The sequence below is a fragment of the Sapajus apella genome, unplaced genomic scaffold (genome assembly GCF_009761245.1).
Source record: "Sapajus apella isolate SASKATOON/1434 unplaced genomic scaffold, GSC_monkey_1.0 scaffold19, whole genome shotgun sequence".
NCBI classification, from domain to species: Eukaryota; Metazoa; Chordata; class Mammalia; order Primates; family Cebidae; genus Sapajus; species Sapajus apella.
Window position 1 is genome coordinate 6,027,639 of NW_022436959.1, and position 17,057 is coordinate 6,044,695.

Genomic DNA, 17,057 nt, shown 5'->3' on the forward strand with positions numbered 1-17,057 from the left:
CTTAATGAAAATAATCATTAAATTTGGTTTTTAATATAAACCTCTCCTACCTTAAAGCTTTTTTCCTCAAGTTTTTTGCTGATTTTCTTCTCTCCAACCCCTACATTTTGAGTGATCTATACCTCGATCCTAGCCCCCTTATCTTGTCTACCTACATGCCTCCCTATATGAGTGTAACTTTAAAGGCCCCTCTGTTATCCCATAGTTCAGTGTAAATCACTGTTAAGATATTTTCACATGGTTTTATAAGTAATGTGACACTGTGTTCCATTTATGTTTAACCATCCTGGGATTTTCTTCAGGATAGAGATCTTAGCATTCATGTCATAATTGCATGGAAAATGTACTCAATGTATATTTGTTGAATGGATGACTATTTAAATGAATACTAACAAGGAACTGAGGAATACCAAGGCCAATCTGGCTATGGAAAGGTTAAGGACAGTTTGGTATTTAGCAGTTAAACAACATATCAGAAAGCACATACTAACCAGAATTAGGTACACAGAATCAGAAAATATAGCATTGTAGATCTGAATTAGAAAAACGATGAGATTATACACACATAGACACATACATGCACAGACATAGACACACAGCCATATGTAAACACACACGCACACACCTCATAATCTTTCTCTATTTTGAAGCAAAATTTTCTGAGTTATCACTTGATGCCTGCTTCTTCTGTCATTTTTACAAAAACTATCTAAGTAAATACCTTCTTTTACCTTCTCTTATGTGCCTCCCAACAGCTAACAGGCAGATGAAAAATCTTAATCCATTGCCAAGGAAACAAAAACATTAATTTATTTTTAATTAATCAGTAAATAGTTATCAATTGGCTGAATGACATTGGGCATGCAGTTTCAAGTTTTCTTGGAATGTAATTTCCTTTTGCATCGTATGAGATAATTAGAAAAAAGAAGATATTTCCATAGGTTTATTATTCTGTTTCTAGCCTCCACATAGACTGCTTAATGTTTGGCCAATGGAGTTGATATTTTAAAGACATTTTAAAGTTGTAGTCATCAAAATAATCAAAATAAGAATAATAAAATATTCCTGTTACTCAAAGGTTTGGAAGATCACTCAAAAACTCAAGCAACAAAGTCAAGCCAGGAATGTCCTTCTGCTTTCCCTCCGTATCCAACAAACACTTGCAAAGATTTCCAAATGATTCAGTGAGGTAGAGGCAGAGCTTGGGGAATAGAGCGTTCTGTCAACACTCTGCTGGGAGGAACAAGCAGTCTGTGATGACTTGCTCTGTGGGTGGCTTCCTCCCACCATAAAATATGTGAAGGGTGCTCACTCCTGCCATTTAGGAGAAAGCTGGATTTAAAGGCAAGGCAGTTGTGCCCAAGCTGGAACCCAAAGTCAGTCTTCCCGGAGTTGGAGTATTCATCTTTTACTGGTAAAAATAAGCAAAAAACTATCAATTCAAAGACTATATATACTGCTTCTTGGAAACTTGAAATGACTTCAAGACTGATAACATTGGATAAACTGATTCATCTACTGCTAGCCCTGTTTCAGTCCCTTTTCAACTTTAAAGAGTTTTTTTCTTTTCTCCATGATTTCCCTCTTTATCCACCATTTCTCCTCTTGCTGTCTCAACATTTGCTTTGCTTCATCTTGGGGAGGGGCAGTGAAAAGTGAGAGGTCATCTGTGATAGACCTCTCATCTCCTATTCCAACATCACTGCAGTCCAGGTTTCTTCATGGACACCATATTCTGGATGCACAGAACTACTTGTTCCCAGATGCATCATCCTCTTGACCCTACTAAATTCAGATCTTTCTATAAGCACCAGTCTTCTCTTCACTAGATACTGTTTCATTAAATAGAACTTATTCTAATATAGAAACTTCCTTCTTTATCACTTTCCACCCGACTCTAACCTACTGCTGACACAGCAACCTGAATAGCCCCTTATTGTAGCCTCTTCACACATAAGTTGAGAGGCTTATTTACACCTCTACTTTTCCCACCAACTAACTGAACTCCTGGAAGGCAATGACCATGACTTACTCATTTTGGTATTTGTGCTACATAGTCCAAGACATAGATAAAAGTGGATGATTAGCAATAACTGTTCAATGAATCAATGATTACTTCTAACTCTGGACTCTGCTCTCAGTACATGGGAATTATGACTTACTTTTTTGTAGTCTCTATCATGTCAGGCACAACATCATATTCTAGAAGTTGCTTATAAAGGTAAATTATATAAATGAGCTATTAAATCAATAGATTCAATGGCATCTACTAATTCAATTTAAATATTTGAGTGTCTACTGTATATAAACAATCTTTGAAGGAGCTTACATTTAATTACAGGCAATAGTTCTTACAAACTACATTATGAGGCAGAATGTAATATGTATCTTAAGAAAGATACAAAAGAATTATTCTCAAATACTAAAGAAGAAAGTTTTTTACTTGAGGGGTACAGAAAAAGCTTCTTAGAAGAGGAACCCTTGGTTCTGGCTCGTGAAGATAGGATTATGAATAAACGGGCAAACTTTTCAGACAAGAAGATTGAAATACATGTGAAACATTACAGCACAAATTTCACCAAAGGGCCGCTAAGCAGTGGCTTTGTGATAATTAAACATATGTTCTTTAATATTTAGTTTAATGAAATAACAGGTCATCTTCTGTGATGGTTACTTCTTTTAAGGAAATTTTTAGTGGACTCTGTTGCACCTGCCTTCCATGTACCTTTTCTATTATCTTTAAAAATAACTGGTCAACTAGGAATCTTCAACTTGATAAAAAAAATCTACAAAAAATCTATAGGCAACATCATACTTCATGATGAAAACTAGATGTCCCACTAAGATCAGGAACAAGGCAGGAATGCTTCATCTTACTACTCCTTTTCAACATTGTGCTAAAAATAAAATAGAACACAATAGAGAGCCCATAAATAGACATAAAAATAGTCAGCTGGTCTTTGTTAAAGAAGCAAAGGCAATACAATGGAGAAAAGTAGTCTAACAAGTGATGCTAGAAAAATTGGACATCACATGCAAAAAACTAGCTCAAAAGTTAGCTAAAAATAGACTATAGACCTAAATGTACAATGCAAAACTATGAAACTACAAGATCACACAGGAGAAAATCTAGATGCCCTTGGATTTGGCAATCAATATTTAGATATGACACCAAAGGAACAATCCATGAGGCAAAAAAGTGATATGCTGGTTTGCAACAAAATTAAAACTTTCTGTTTTGTAAAACACAGTGTCAACAGAAAATGAAAAGGCAAGCCACAGAGTGGGAGAAAACATTTGCAAAGGATTTATCTGATAAAGAAACTATAAACTAAAATATCCACAGAACTCTTAAAGCTTAACAGTAAGAAAACAAACAGCCCAACTAAAAAAAAAAAGCAAGAGAGATAAGAGATAACACACCGAAGAAGATACACGGATGAAAAATAAGCATATGAAAAGATACTTACTTTATCATCAGAAAAAATGAAAATTTAAACAATGAGACACCACTAAACACCTATTAAAATGGTCAACAACATTCAGAACACTTGAAAACACCATGCTGGCAAGGATGTGGAGCAAGAGGAACTCTCATGCTAGTGGAAAAACACAATATTAACAGTACATGGTGAGCAGAAGCATCATCATCTTGGCCAAGCACTGCCATTTTAAGTTCACCTTCATCAAAAGCTGCCTAAATCCAAAGTGCATTAGCCTGATGGTTAAGGTCAGCATGACCATAAACCACAAATAATATCTCCTACCAGAAACATTCCCAACTCCTTCCCAACCAGACACATGCCAGCCCCGAGATAACCTGCCCACCGGCTAGAGAGATGTCAGTCCAAAGATAACCTCCCCTCCAACCAGACATTCCAACCCTGCCATAAACTTCTCCCCGACACAGAAACATTCTGAGCCTGTGATAAGCTCTCTTGCCCTGAACCCTTAAATAATCTTAGTCTGTAAGAGAAAGTTTTCCTGACCAAAATCAGCAAGAAGCGCCTCTCATGTTTATCTCCAAAATAAATCTGTCTGACTGTTGAGCCACTTTTCACACTTCTTTCCTCTTTAACTCTTACATTTGCTGCCAAAACCAGGGATGGGTGTTGGGGGTAGATCTTTTGCAACCGGGGAAGCAGTGGACAGCAACTGACTGTCCCACTAGATCCTGAGTCTCTGGCCACCCACCCATCTTGCCTCTCACTTCACTTTTTGAGCGATTTGCATGAGGAGGCCAACGAACCTAAAGGGGCCTGCAAGGCTCAGGCTGGGGCTACTCTCCAGCAAGCCCTCAAAACCCTCGAGTCTCAGGAATCCATTTCTGACCACCTGCAATAGATACTTTGCTCTCTCCTCTCCTCCTCCCTCACCTCCCTTCTCTTTCTCTCTCTCTCTCTCTCTGTCTCTCTCTCTCTTTTATTTCTTCCTCATGCAGCTTCAGTCCAAGAGACCCTTTGCTATTTCCAACGGGAATATCAAACACTGGATACTAATCCAGCCAACTGGTAAGCTCTTCCCTCCCCTGGCTTTCTCACAGTACCCAGGAAAAGTCAGTTCTGCCACATTGGTCCTCAGAGGACCAGTGGGGCTAAGCTCGAAGAAATCTTAGGGACACCCAGTTCTTCTTAATGAAAACCCTTCCTGGGTCTCCTTCCTCCAAAAACCCTTTTGATCCTGCAGATGAAGTCCCTCCATATTCTCATCCCCCTGCATCTGTTTCTTGCCTGTCCAAACCCTCTGCTCCAGTGGCCCCTCTTGCCCTCAGCCTTCAGCCCCAAACTCTGCTCCTCCTCCTTCTCCATCCGTTACCCATTCAAAAACCACCTCTGCCATTCTTCTCTGGGAAGTGGCTGGGGTTGAAGGCATTGCTCGCGTTCATGTCCCTTTCTCCATGTCTGATTTGTCACAGATTGAACAGCCTCTGGGATCTTACTCTAAATATCATGCCCCTTTTTCCATGTCTGATTTGTCACAGTATTGAACAGTGCCTGGGATTTTTCACTGAAAATCCCTCTAAAAGGCATATGTAACAAATAATTATTCTTGCTACACTGTATGCAAACTATTAAGCCAAGTATAATAAAGCAAAGCAGTCCTACCATGATTTGTCTTTTAATAAAAATAAGAAACACATGCTAAGCCTGGGTTAAGTTCTCTTGCCCTGAACCCTTACATCTCTTAGTCTGTAAGAGAGAGTGCTCCAGACCAAAACTGGCCAGAAGCCCCTCTAGGTTATCTCCAAAATAAACCCGTCTTTGACTGTTGAGTGGCTTTTCGTGCTTCTTTCCTCTGTCTTTAACTCTTACAAAAGTAAAGTTCTTAATTATATAAATAAGAAAGTGCTCTGTTCAGGAAAACAAAGAAATAGCTGGCAGTGAAAAGAGTTAAGCCAGCTCCTATGTCTAAATCTTCTTTTCTACGTGTCTTATTTACAGAGGCAAATGCTAGCAGTAATTTTTATTCCTCTGTAGTCAGAGGTGCCACCATGCTTCCTCTGTTACTCTGATCATAACCATGAAATCTTAAGGAATAGAGAGACAGGAAAAGATCTTATTCCTTATAAATGATCACAAGACACTATATTGTATAACTTTCTATCTTACTGATTACATGGTGAAGACAGCCTGTTCTAAATAGAACTCACATATGCAGAAACAGGTTACTGATACATTGTTGAAAAGATTCCCGCGTTAAGTCAGGCTGACTTTGATAAACTTAAAGTGCTTTCCAACTTTGAGATCCTGTCCTAAATGTGGAGCCCTAAAGAGTTAAAAGAAAAATGAAAGAATGGCCTTATCTGGGGTAGAGAGGAGTAAACGTTCTGAGAAATTGGGTCAACTGCAAAAGACCCACTAGCACCCAGGTGACCTGTATCAGTGTTCAGATCACAGCCTACCTGTATCCAGGCATCCTGTCCACAAGCATTCAGCCACCTTATAAAACTCCCCTCCAGGCCCTTGTTCTTGGCAGGCAGACTTCCTTTTGCTGTCTTGCCCATTGTATTCTTGCAGTATATTTCCCCTTTTGTAATAAATTTGTCCTTGTAAACTAATTCCTGTCTTGGTAAATTCTTTTACCCCCATGCTTTGGCCTCAAACAGTCACTCACCTTGACACTAAAGATCCTCACTAATCATTTCATGGAAGCAATCCTAAATGGAAGCCTACTTCTTACTACCCCAGATTTATGACTAGAGGCCACCACCTCAGCTTCAGGCTCTTGTTAGGAGCCAAAGAGAGGGAGCCGTCGTGGTCAGTTCCAGCTACATCTATTTCCTTGCTTGAGATACTTTTGCATGACCAATCAGTTCCATATCTGGAAAGCAGCAGCTTCTTCCATCCACTTATCTCCCCATTCTCAACATTCTTAATGACTCAGGTTTTGCTAATTAGTCTCTATTAGCAAATTCAAAGCAACTTGTCTTTACCACTGCAGGAGACTATGAAGGATAAGAAGAATAGAATAGGGAAACACATATGATATGTATTTATGATACATAATTAACAAACAGCTTGGTAGATGGCTCAGAAACAGCCAAAGGAATACTGGCAACACCTTGGCCAAATGGAGCCCTGGGTTTATATGAAGTCACAGACCAAATGTGACTACTAGAATGGGGGGATGTCCAGCAAAAGAATCCTCACTGGGTGACATGGATATGGTTCAGAGGTATTTAGAATATAGAATGAGTAGGTTATTTGGAAGCAATGAGGTAAGAACTGGTTTATAAGCACAAAATACAAACAAAGTTGAGACATCTTTGTCTCACTTCCAATTATAAGGGGAATCTTTTTTATTGTATCATTAATGAGATGTTTTTTGACATGCAACTTTAAAATATCTCTTAATCTATCTTAAGTATTTTATTAGTAGTTTTCTACATTTTTAAATAAGTAAATGCTGGTTTATATCAAGTAATGTTTTTCTACCAACATGATCATAAGATATTTCTACTTTATTTTGTTAATGTAGTAAATTATATTGGTTGATTTTCTCAACATTACACAAGTCTTGCAATCCTAAAATAAAACCCACTAGGGCAGGATGTACGAAAATTTACATATCTCCATTGTATTCAATTTGCTAATATCTTGCTTGGATTTTTTTATTCCATGTTAATAAAAGATATTGGCCAGTATCTGTTCTTTCTCATAATGCTCTTGTCAAATGTCAGTAGCAAAATACATTGGTCTCATAAAATGTTTTGTAAAAGATGTCCTCTTTTTCTATTCTCTGGATAGGTTTAAGATTGTGGGATTTTTTTTCTTAAATATTTAAAAATATTCATCAATTATGTCATCTGTACCTTGATTTTCCTTTGTGGAAGGCTTGCAATTATGTATTCAATATTTTAGTTAGAATAATATTCAGATTTTCTATTAATCTGTATCAGTTTCAGTAAGGTATGTTTACTGAAAAGTTTCCTAATTTTATCTAGATTTTCAAGTGTATGACATAAAGTTGTTCATATTATTCTCTTATTTTTTAATAATGAGGAGGATTGCCAATGGTCTTTAATATTTTATTATGATTCCTAAAACTAGAGATTAATTTCTTCATTTTTAAAGGGAGAATCATAGCCTGAGTAAATCTAGAAATTGTTTAAATATGTGCTTTAAAAATTTAAGGGTAACCATTAGAAAAATAGACATACATTTATTTCTTTCAATCCTTTAGAAGTTAAAAAAAATAAGATTATCAAAAACAATAAAAACCAACAATCAGATCAACAAATGGCAGAAATTGGAGAAGATAAAGAAATGGGGGGAAATGGAAAATACAAAATTACATGACAACTATAAGTCTTACTATATGTGTAATAATAAAAAATATAAATGAGTTCAATTTATGTATTCAATGATAGACAATCTCAGATGGGATTTTTTTTCAAGTACAACCTACAGCATTTATAAAAGATAACCCATGAAAAAAAAAAACAGACTTGAAAATGAAGAAAAATATACCTCAGAGAAATGCTTTCAAAAATACCTATGTCAATATTAATATAAAATAAAATTGAATTTTAAGTAAAAAATATTTAAAATGGCAGATGTATACATCACATTATAAGACTATCCTCATTTTTAAAAGATAGATAATGAGCTTTTGTACCTACCACATAATTTTTGAACATATAAAGGTAAAGACAAATAAATAGAATGGAAATTGAGAATTTAAGTCAAAATGAGAGTTTTTAGTACAATTGTCCCAGAATTTGACAGATTAAGTAGAAAAAAGAGTGAATATAGGTATATCATGTTAAATAAGCATACTTAACATTTTTGAGAAATATATATGCATATGCCTATAAATTTGTACACAGAGAATACTCATTATTCCCTCCAAAATGGACTATTAATAAGAAATCATGTATATATTAGTCCAAAATTAATCTAAAAGTATGATGAAGATGAAATTTCAAATCAGTGTTAAAAGAATAAACTATTCAATAAATTGTCTTGTAATAAGAAGATACTCATTTGGAAAAGAAGTATTTAAATCTCTACCTCATACTATTGACTAAAATAAATTCCAGATGAAATAATAAGGGAAACTTCAAAATAAACAAAAACTATAAGAAAACATAGAAAAGTGTGTTTATGACTTAAAGTAGAAGAGCCCTTCTAAATCAAGGTAAAAATTCAAAAAGATTTAAAGCAAAAGATTACTAAATTTGGCTATATCAAAATATAAAAGCTTCCAAATAACTAAAGACACTGTGTGTAAGTAATGAGAAAAGCCTAAACCAATAAATTATAGATAGAATTAAAGAATCAATTAAATAAACTAGAAAAGTGATAAAAGTCTAAATAATACCTAGATATCCAAATGACTAATAAGCTTATTGAAAAATGCTTAAATTTACTTGTAATTAGGGAAATAAAAATGGTTTATAGAAATTATAAGGAATAATAATAGCAGCTGGACCAAGAGATAGACCAGGTGGTGAAATTATCAGACAGGGACTTTAAAACAACTGTAATAAATATGCTAAAGAATCTAGTTGAAAACACAGAAAATATGTGAATAGAGGGGACTTCCAACAGGAAGATGAAAAATGCTGAAGAAATACACAAAAAGAATGCAAGACATGAAAAAGAATGTGGTACTAGAAATGAAGAATTCTTATAATGAGTATAGCAGCAGACTGGATACAGCAGAGGAGAAAATAACTGAGCTTGAAGATGAGTCAGTAGAAATTATCAAAGCAGAACTACAGAGAAAAAAAGATTTTCAAAATGGGACATAACACCCAAGATCTAATAGAAAAATATCAAGTGATCTTCTGTGGTTTTGAAGCCCCAGAAAGAGAAAAGACAAAGAATAGAGAATAAATATTTCAAATCATAATAGCCTGGTATTTTCCTAAACTGAAGAAACATATTAAGCCACAGACGCAGGACGCTCAGCAACTCCCAAGCAAGAAGACTACACTGAGTTACACCACAGTCAAATTTCTGAAAATTGAAGAGAAAGAGAACTATCTTACAAATATCTAAAAGAAAAAGACGCATTACACAGACAGGAACAACAAATAAGAATGATCCTTGATCTCTTAGCAGCCGCAAATAAGGCCAGAGATAATTGAAAGACACATTTACCCTTCTAAAATCAAAACAAACCACTGGAAATCAATGTGAATCTATAGCTTTAGAGCCAGTTAAAATATTCTTCAAAAATAAAGGACAAACAAAGCATTTCAGATGTTAAAAAAAATGCTGAAAGAATTCATCTTCAGCAGACCATATTAGAAAACAAAGTGCTTTTAAAAGACCTTTAGGTTGAAGACAAATTATATGAGTTAGAAAACTGATTTAACAGGAAATAAAAATTTGACTTAAAAAAAGCCTTAAAACTTATTTCCATTATATTTAGGAATACACACACACACACACACACACGTATACAGATATGGTACATCTATATGTATACATATGTAATTATTAATTATGTATCTATTGAATCTATCCACATGTAATCCAAGTGATAGATAAAAAATACATTTAAATTTAATGATTGGGTAATATTTGCAAGGTACTATGAGATTTATATATCTGCAGAATCAAAATATATGAAAACAAGAGCATAAAGGTAAGAGAGTGATATTTGGAAGTGTACCATTATAAGGTTTTTACATTATGAAACAGCATAATATATTTTATTTTATTTATTTATTTTTTGAAACAGGGTCTCCCTGTATCGCCCAGGCTGAAGTGCAATGACGTGATTTCGGCTCACTGCAACCTCCACCTCCTGGGTTCAAGCGATTCTCCTGCCTCAGCCTCTCAAGTAGCTGAGATTACAGGCACCCCCCACTATGCCTGGCTAATTTTTGTATTTCTAGTAAGATGAGGTTTCACAATGTTAGTCAGGCTGGTGTCGAACTCCTAACCTCAGCTGATCTGCACATCTTGGCCTCCCAAAGTGTTGGGATTACAGGCGTGAGCCACCGCGCCCGGCAGTATAATATATTTTAATAATAGATTCTGAAGTTAGGCAAATCTTATAATCTCTAGAACTGTGCTGTTGACAAGGTAACCACTACCCATATATGGCTATTTACATTTAAATTAATTCATATTAAATAAAATTAGACATTCAGTCCCTTGGTTGTACTAGCCATAGTTCAAGTGCTCCTAAGGCACATACGGCTAGTGGTCTACTATATTGCACAGTGCAGTTTGGAATGTTTCCATCATTGTAGAAAGCTTTATTAGACAGTGGTACCCTAGGGAAAACACTAAAAAATAAGAAAAAAAATAAGTTTAAAAGACCATAAGAAAAATCTTAAAAAGTGAAGATAAAATTTAATTTTAAATTATGTAATTCAACCGTATGTCCCTATTAAGACAGAAAAAGAGGAACACAAATAAAAAATAGATGAACAAACAGAAAGCAAATACCAACAGGGTAGTATTTTAACAAAACACGTCAATAATTACATTAAATGCGCCTGGGACAAACGCCCAACTACAAGACAGAGATGGTCAAACTGGATAGAAAAAAAATAAATTATATGTTGCTTATAGTAATGAACTTTAAATATATAGAAACAGAGAGGCTGAAAGTAAATGGACAGAAAAAATGTGACATGCAAACACTAAGCAGAAAACTGATACAGCTACATTAATATCAGTTAAAGTAGGTTTCAAGACAAAAACTATTAGCAGAGAAAAAAAGAAATTGTATCATAATAAAAGTCAAATCAAGAAGACTGAATCTTCAATGAAAATACGATGAAATAGCTCCCAATGCCATGAAGCAAATATTGACAAGACTAAAGAAGCAGACAAATCTAATTCACAGCTAGAGATTTAGCATCTCTCCTGATAAACATGAAAAGTAGACAGAAATTCAGAAAGAATATAAAAGATTTGTCCTCATGGGCATTTTAACCAAACACTCCACCAAGCAAAATACAAATTCTTCCCAAGTGCACATGGGACATTCACCTAGACCAGCGATCCCCAAACTTTTTGGTACCAGGGACTGGTTTGGTGGAAAACAGTTTTTCCAATGGAAGGAAGGATGTAGGGGTGGCAGGGAACGGTTTGAGGATGAAATTATCCCAGCTCAGATTATCAGGCATTAGAGTTTCATAAAAAGCACGCAACCTAGATCCCTTGCATATGCAGTTCACAATAGGGGTCACACTCCTATGAGAATCTAATGCCATGGCTGATCTGACAGGAGGCAGAGCCCAGGCAACAATGCTTGCTCACCTGCCTTTCACCTTCTGCTGTGTGGCCTGGTTCCTAGCAGTCCAGGGACTAATACTGATCCACAGCCTGGGAGTGGGAGACCCCTGACCTAGACCATATACTGGGCCACAAAACACATATTAATAAATTTAAAAATATCAAAATTATACAGATCATATATTCAGATAAAACATCCTTAAATTAGAAACCCTTAATAATGAAGTACCTAAACAATTCTCACATATTTGGACATTTAACCATAGCAATTTAAATGACCAGTGTGTCAAAGAAGAAATCACAGAAAAAATCATAAAAGATTTGAACTAAAATATAAGGGAAATACAATACATCAAAATGTGTAGAATGCAGAGGGAGTAATTAGAGAAAAATGCAGTTTAAAATTCATATATTGCAACACAAGAAATTTAGAAAATAAATGACTCAGCATCTATTTTAGGAAGACAGGGAAAGAAGAAAAATCCAATTCAAAAATTTAAAATGTGTAAAGATCAATAAGATGTCAAAACAGATAAAGTAATTTTAAAAGTCAACTGTCATATCTTTAAAAGTCTCAAACAATTGATAAAATCATTTTATATCAATTGATAAAAAGAACAGGAAGCTATCACAACAGATTCTGTGAGTGTTAACAAATGCAAACATGTTATCAAGGAACTTCATGACAATACCTTTGATGAAGAGATAAATTGAGAATGGTTTTTGAAAACTCAACTGACTAAAATTAACATGAGGAAAAAAATTATTTTTTACGAGCTTTGTATCCATTGAAGAAATTGAATTTGGAATTAAAATCTTTCTCATAGAGAAACTCTGGGCCCAGATGTCTTCAGAGATGAATTTTACCAAAAATTTAAAGAAGAAATAACACCAATGTCATACAATTTTTTTCTGAACGTAAAAAAAGAAAAAAATTCTTTTCAATTCCTTGTATAACTCTGATACCAAAACCTGATAAAGACGTTTCAAGAAAACAAATTATAGATCAATATTCTTAATAAACATAGATACAAAAATCTTTAACAAAATACTAGCAAATAAATCCAGCCATATGTAAAATGGATAACCCAAGCAGGGTTTGCTTCATGAATGTGAAGCTGGTTTATTATTAAAATATCTGTGCAGAGATGTTGTGAATGGCTGAACAACTAATACATGTCTGTGAAGTAACCAACTTGCTTGGCCAGCTTGCTAAAACATCATCTTGTATCTGTTTTGCATTTTTCTGGTTTTTTTCCTCACCCTTTCTACTCTGCAAGTGCATTTCTCATAAAGCATTAAACACTTTAACAAATCAATGAACAAAATTCACCATCATGACAGAATAAAGGAGAAAAGCCATGTGATCACTTAGCAGATGCAGAAAAGGGATTTAACAAAATTCACACACATTCATGATCAAAAACTCTTAACAAGCTAGGAATAGAAATACTTCCTCAAACTGCAAGGGTATCTGGAAAAATACTACAGCTAATACCATACCTAGCAATGCAAGACTGAGTACTTCCTCCTCAAATTGCAAAGGACACAAGGATGTTTGCTCTCATTTCTATTCAACATTTTTCAGAATGTCCTAGTTAGGTCAATAAAGCAAGAAAAGAAATACAATTAGAAAGAAAGAAATAAAACTGTCCTTATTAATGGACAACATAACAAACAGCAAATAATAATTTTTCTTTTCAATTTCTTCTCTTTTTTAATGCAGAATTATTCAGTTTTAAATATTCAAATACTCAATATTAAAACTGTTGTTAGTATAAACTTCAATGTCACTAGAAAATGTTCATGATACAATAAGCATACATACAACGAAATAAACATGTTATAAAATTACATATATAACATATTATCTCCAAATGGAAAGGAATTAGGTCAGAATGCCAACAGGGAACTTTTCTTGGTGGATTGGGATGATTATTTTCTGCCTGTCATAAATTTGTTTAATATATTACTCCCCTGGCATCCATTTTTAGGTCTGATGTCAGTGTTTAAAATGCAGACATACTCTATTACCTTCAGCTCAGTTAAAACTTATCCTTATGTGGTTGTTTGCAATGTAGCCCTCTTGTTCCTCATCTCACTGACCCCAAATCCAACACACCCCACAGCTGCCAAGATAAAACCTAATGATCAACATCAAAGTCATGTAAATAAGCTTTCCATTTTGTGTGTGTTTTCTTCAAACTAGCCAATTCACAACCCTATGGGAAAGCCTAAAGAATAACACCCATGGATCTTAATAAAGACCCACAGACTCCCTCTCTCTCTCTCTTGCTGTCTTCTACTGGTTGAGCTCCCTGGGGGCTTCCTGTAGGCCTCCCGTGAGCACCCCTAGCTGGGGACTTGTGAGTAATACATTTCTTCCATTTCATGCATTTTATTTTTACAGCTTCATGTGTCTCAGCTGACTGACACACCCAAACCTAATGCTCCCCCAGTCAACAATCTCCTGAAAAGCTGCTATCTTGGCTTATGGGCACTCAAGAGAGAGACCTCAGAACCAAATTAGAAAGAAACCATAACAACAAAAACCATAACACTTCCTCATATGCTCCTGAATTTCTTAACCTTCTATCACGTTTATGAATTATTTTTATAATCAGAAAATTGGGTACACTTAAAAATATTTTCTTTTGTACTCTGTGGTATATTTCTAAGTATTATCAAAGAAAATGTCATTTTCTCTGTATTATTTCCTTCTTCCTAAAATTTATCAACTTGTTTGATTTACCTTTGTAGTATATGAAGATCATCTTGTAACTATGCAAACTCTGCAGGATTTCCAACATGCCTAAATAATGCTCTGATATTTTGGTCAGTGCTTTCCAGCTTTTTGGATGTGCAGAGCAGCTCTGCATCCAGCTCCACCTGGGCTCCCTCTAGAGTCCCAGAGGAGCCTGCTCTGGGAGATGACCAGCCCTGCTCCTGAGGCAGCCCCAAAAGACAAAAGATCAATATCTCCCAGAACATAGGATGCCCACTTGAACAGTACTTATAGAGAAGTTCTGAGCAAGGCTAATCAGGCAGCACTCTGGTGCCTTAACTAGCAGATATAGATTCTACATGTTATCATAATCATGATCAGTTTCAATAGCTAGTTGGGAAACTGATTAAGAAAAGCTCTTATGTGTTTCCATTATGAAACAAGCAATGAACTCTGGACTTGTTATAATTATTTGGACTATTGCTTCCTTTTTTTTAAGGTTTGAACCCCAGTATTATACCATTTCCCAATTCTGTACAATAAGACAATGATAATTAGGTAAGTTGTCAATGAAAAATTACAGTGAAAGTTTACAGGGAGAAATGAATGATTTTTCTTATAACCTTCTTCAGTTTTCATCTTTTAATTAAAATGTCTTAGCAAATAGAAATAAAAGGTGGTTACATGTGAATTTCAGATCAAAAAATGCATTTATGGGCATAACTATTTATAACTGTGCCCCATTATTTGGGACATGCTTATACACCCCCAGATATGCTATCGATCTAAAACTCAAAAGTCATTAGGCAGCCTAAATTTTATCTGGCAACTCCATCCAGTCAGCTTTCTCCATTCTGTCAAAAGGAGATATTTTTACTTCTATAGTGGGTAAATACTACGTAGCTCCAGTACATCAAGTTCATTTTCATATTCAGTCAATTCACTGATTAATTAAAAATGAGAGAGTTCATTTCTTTAGCTTTTTCTTAATGAATTAAGCCGCCTCGGGTAAGCAAGAAAGACAAAAAAGTCCTAAGTACAAATAACAGCAATAAAAAGAGGGAAAATATAATTCCTGCATCACTCCTCAGAAACATTGCTTGAACTAGTATTCAGAACATAGAGGTTATAACAGAGCAATTTTGAGCCTAAAGCATTTTCATCCCCTGTGTTTTAGACCTTTCCATGTTAATAGCAGCCACCGAGGCAGTCCTGGGGGTAAATGAAATCATCTAGGCCCGAATCCATGACAATTTGATCACTTCATCTTCTTGCTAATAGTTTTTCTTCCTAGGAATCACCCAGTCACACAGCTGCAGGTAAAGAAGTTTCAGAACATGCCATTGCTGCCCTTTCATTCCAACTGAGAGAAAATGAGAGCAGAGAGCTAATACCCCCTCCCCCACAGGCTGGATTAAAAAAACCAAACAAACAAATTATAGGAGTTACTGTACCAGAATAAAGAAGTCTCAGCAGAGAAATGGCCTTGCAACTCACTGTAGTTGGCATAAAGTATGTGTGGAAGTCTTGTGTGCCTTTTTGTCTCCTTGAATGTTCCAGCAACTAAGACTACAAAGCCCTTGTCACCACGGGACTGTGACCTAAGTGTCTATCTGCTCCTATTTAAAAGTTGGTCATAGGAAGCCCAGACAGTCTATTTGCCAAAAGCCATGGTCAAGTTGAGGGTAAAGAAACAAATTGATTCTCTCTACCCGCTTCTCTACAAGAAAGAAAGCAGTAAAAACGTCATTAGGAATGGCAGGAGTTATTAGTAACAGCTCCTAGACTCAAAAGAAGAGTGCGTGGGGAATGAATACAATGGTTTCAGTTGTGCTTTTATTTCTACGAAACCTCCTGCTGTTCCTTTAATGCCCTTTGACCTGTTGGCAGGTCTGAATGCAGGACTGGAATGCACTTCACTAAGGAAGTAAAGCAAACTTGTCTTCATTTTGTTACCATGGTTATGGCACTGTGTGTTACCAACCCAGTGATTTGCATTGCAAACCATCACTGGAAATGAGGACAACAGAACTTGATATTCAGGATGGAGAGATTCAATTCACTGGAAATTCTACTGGAAATTTCAGAGGGACCAAAACATACACATACACACATACTCCTGAACCCATAAAGAAGCAGCCCATATTGTGAGTAAGAATTAACCGAGTCAGTCTTATCATCCATAAATCACTACCTATGAAGTATGTTAGTTGAGAGATGAGGTGATTTCACAATAGGAAGATGAGTAGGCACATCATCTTCCTCATTTTTTGAATTAAATTCTACTGTTACATTCAGCATGCATTCTTATATATGACATAATGCTAAAGCACTACCTAAAAATAATTTTTTTCTTGTTACATGCATTTCAACAATATCTCTCATTTTGATAAGCTGCATTATTCAAGTTTACAATGATGGAAAAGATCTTGTGCATTTCAAATTATATTTAAATTCAAACAAAGAGAAACCCCAATATGAGAAAAGATAAATTGAAAGTGCTGAGATTAAAGAGCAGGGGAAGGAGGGGAGGAGCCCTCATTAACTCTTTCCTCTTCCTCTGTGACCTCTCATGAAGTTTCTCTTCAGGGCTCCCAGCGTCAATGAGCAAGATATGAATACCTTCC

At 35.4% G+C, this 17,057-nt stretch overlaps 1 protein-coding gene across 6 annotated transcripts in view; it reads right to left on the reverse strand.

Moving 5' to 3' along the window:
- ITPRID1 (ITPR interacting domain containing 1) overlaps nt 1-16,251 on the reverse strand; it is a 112,431-nt gene extending 96,180 nt beyond the window's left edge. For all 6 annotated transcript variants that reach the window (XM_032286856.1, XM_032286855.1, XM_032286854.1 and 3 more), the window contains exon 1: nt 15,885-16,251. In XM_032286856.1, coding sequence (XP_032142747.1) covers nt 15,885-15,939 — 55 coding nt within the window. In that variant the 5' untranslated portion in view covers nt 15,940-16,251. The remainder of the gene's footprint in view (nt 1-15,884) is intronic.
- Nucleotides 16,252-17,057: the final 806 nt, after the last annotated feature.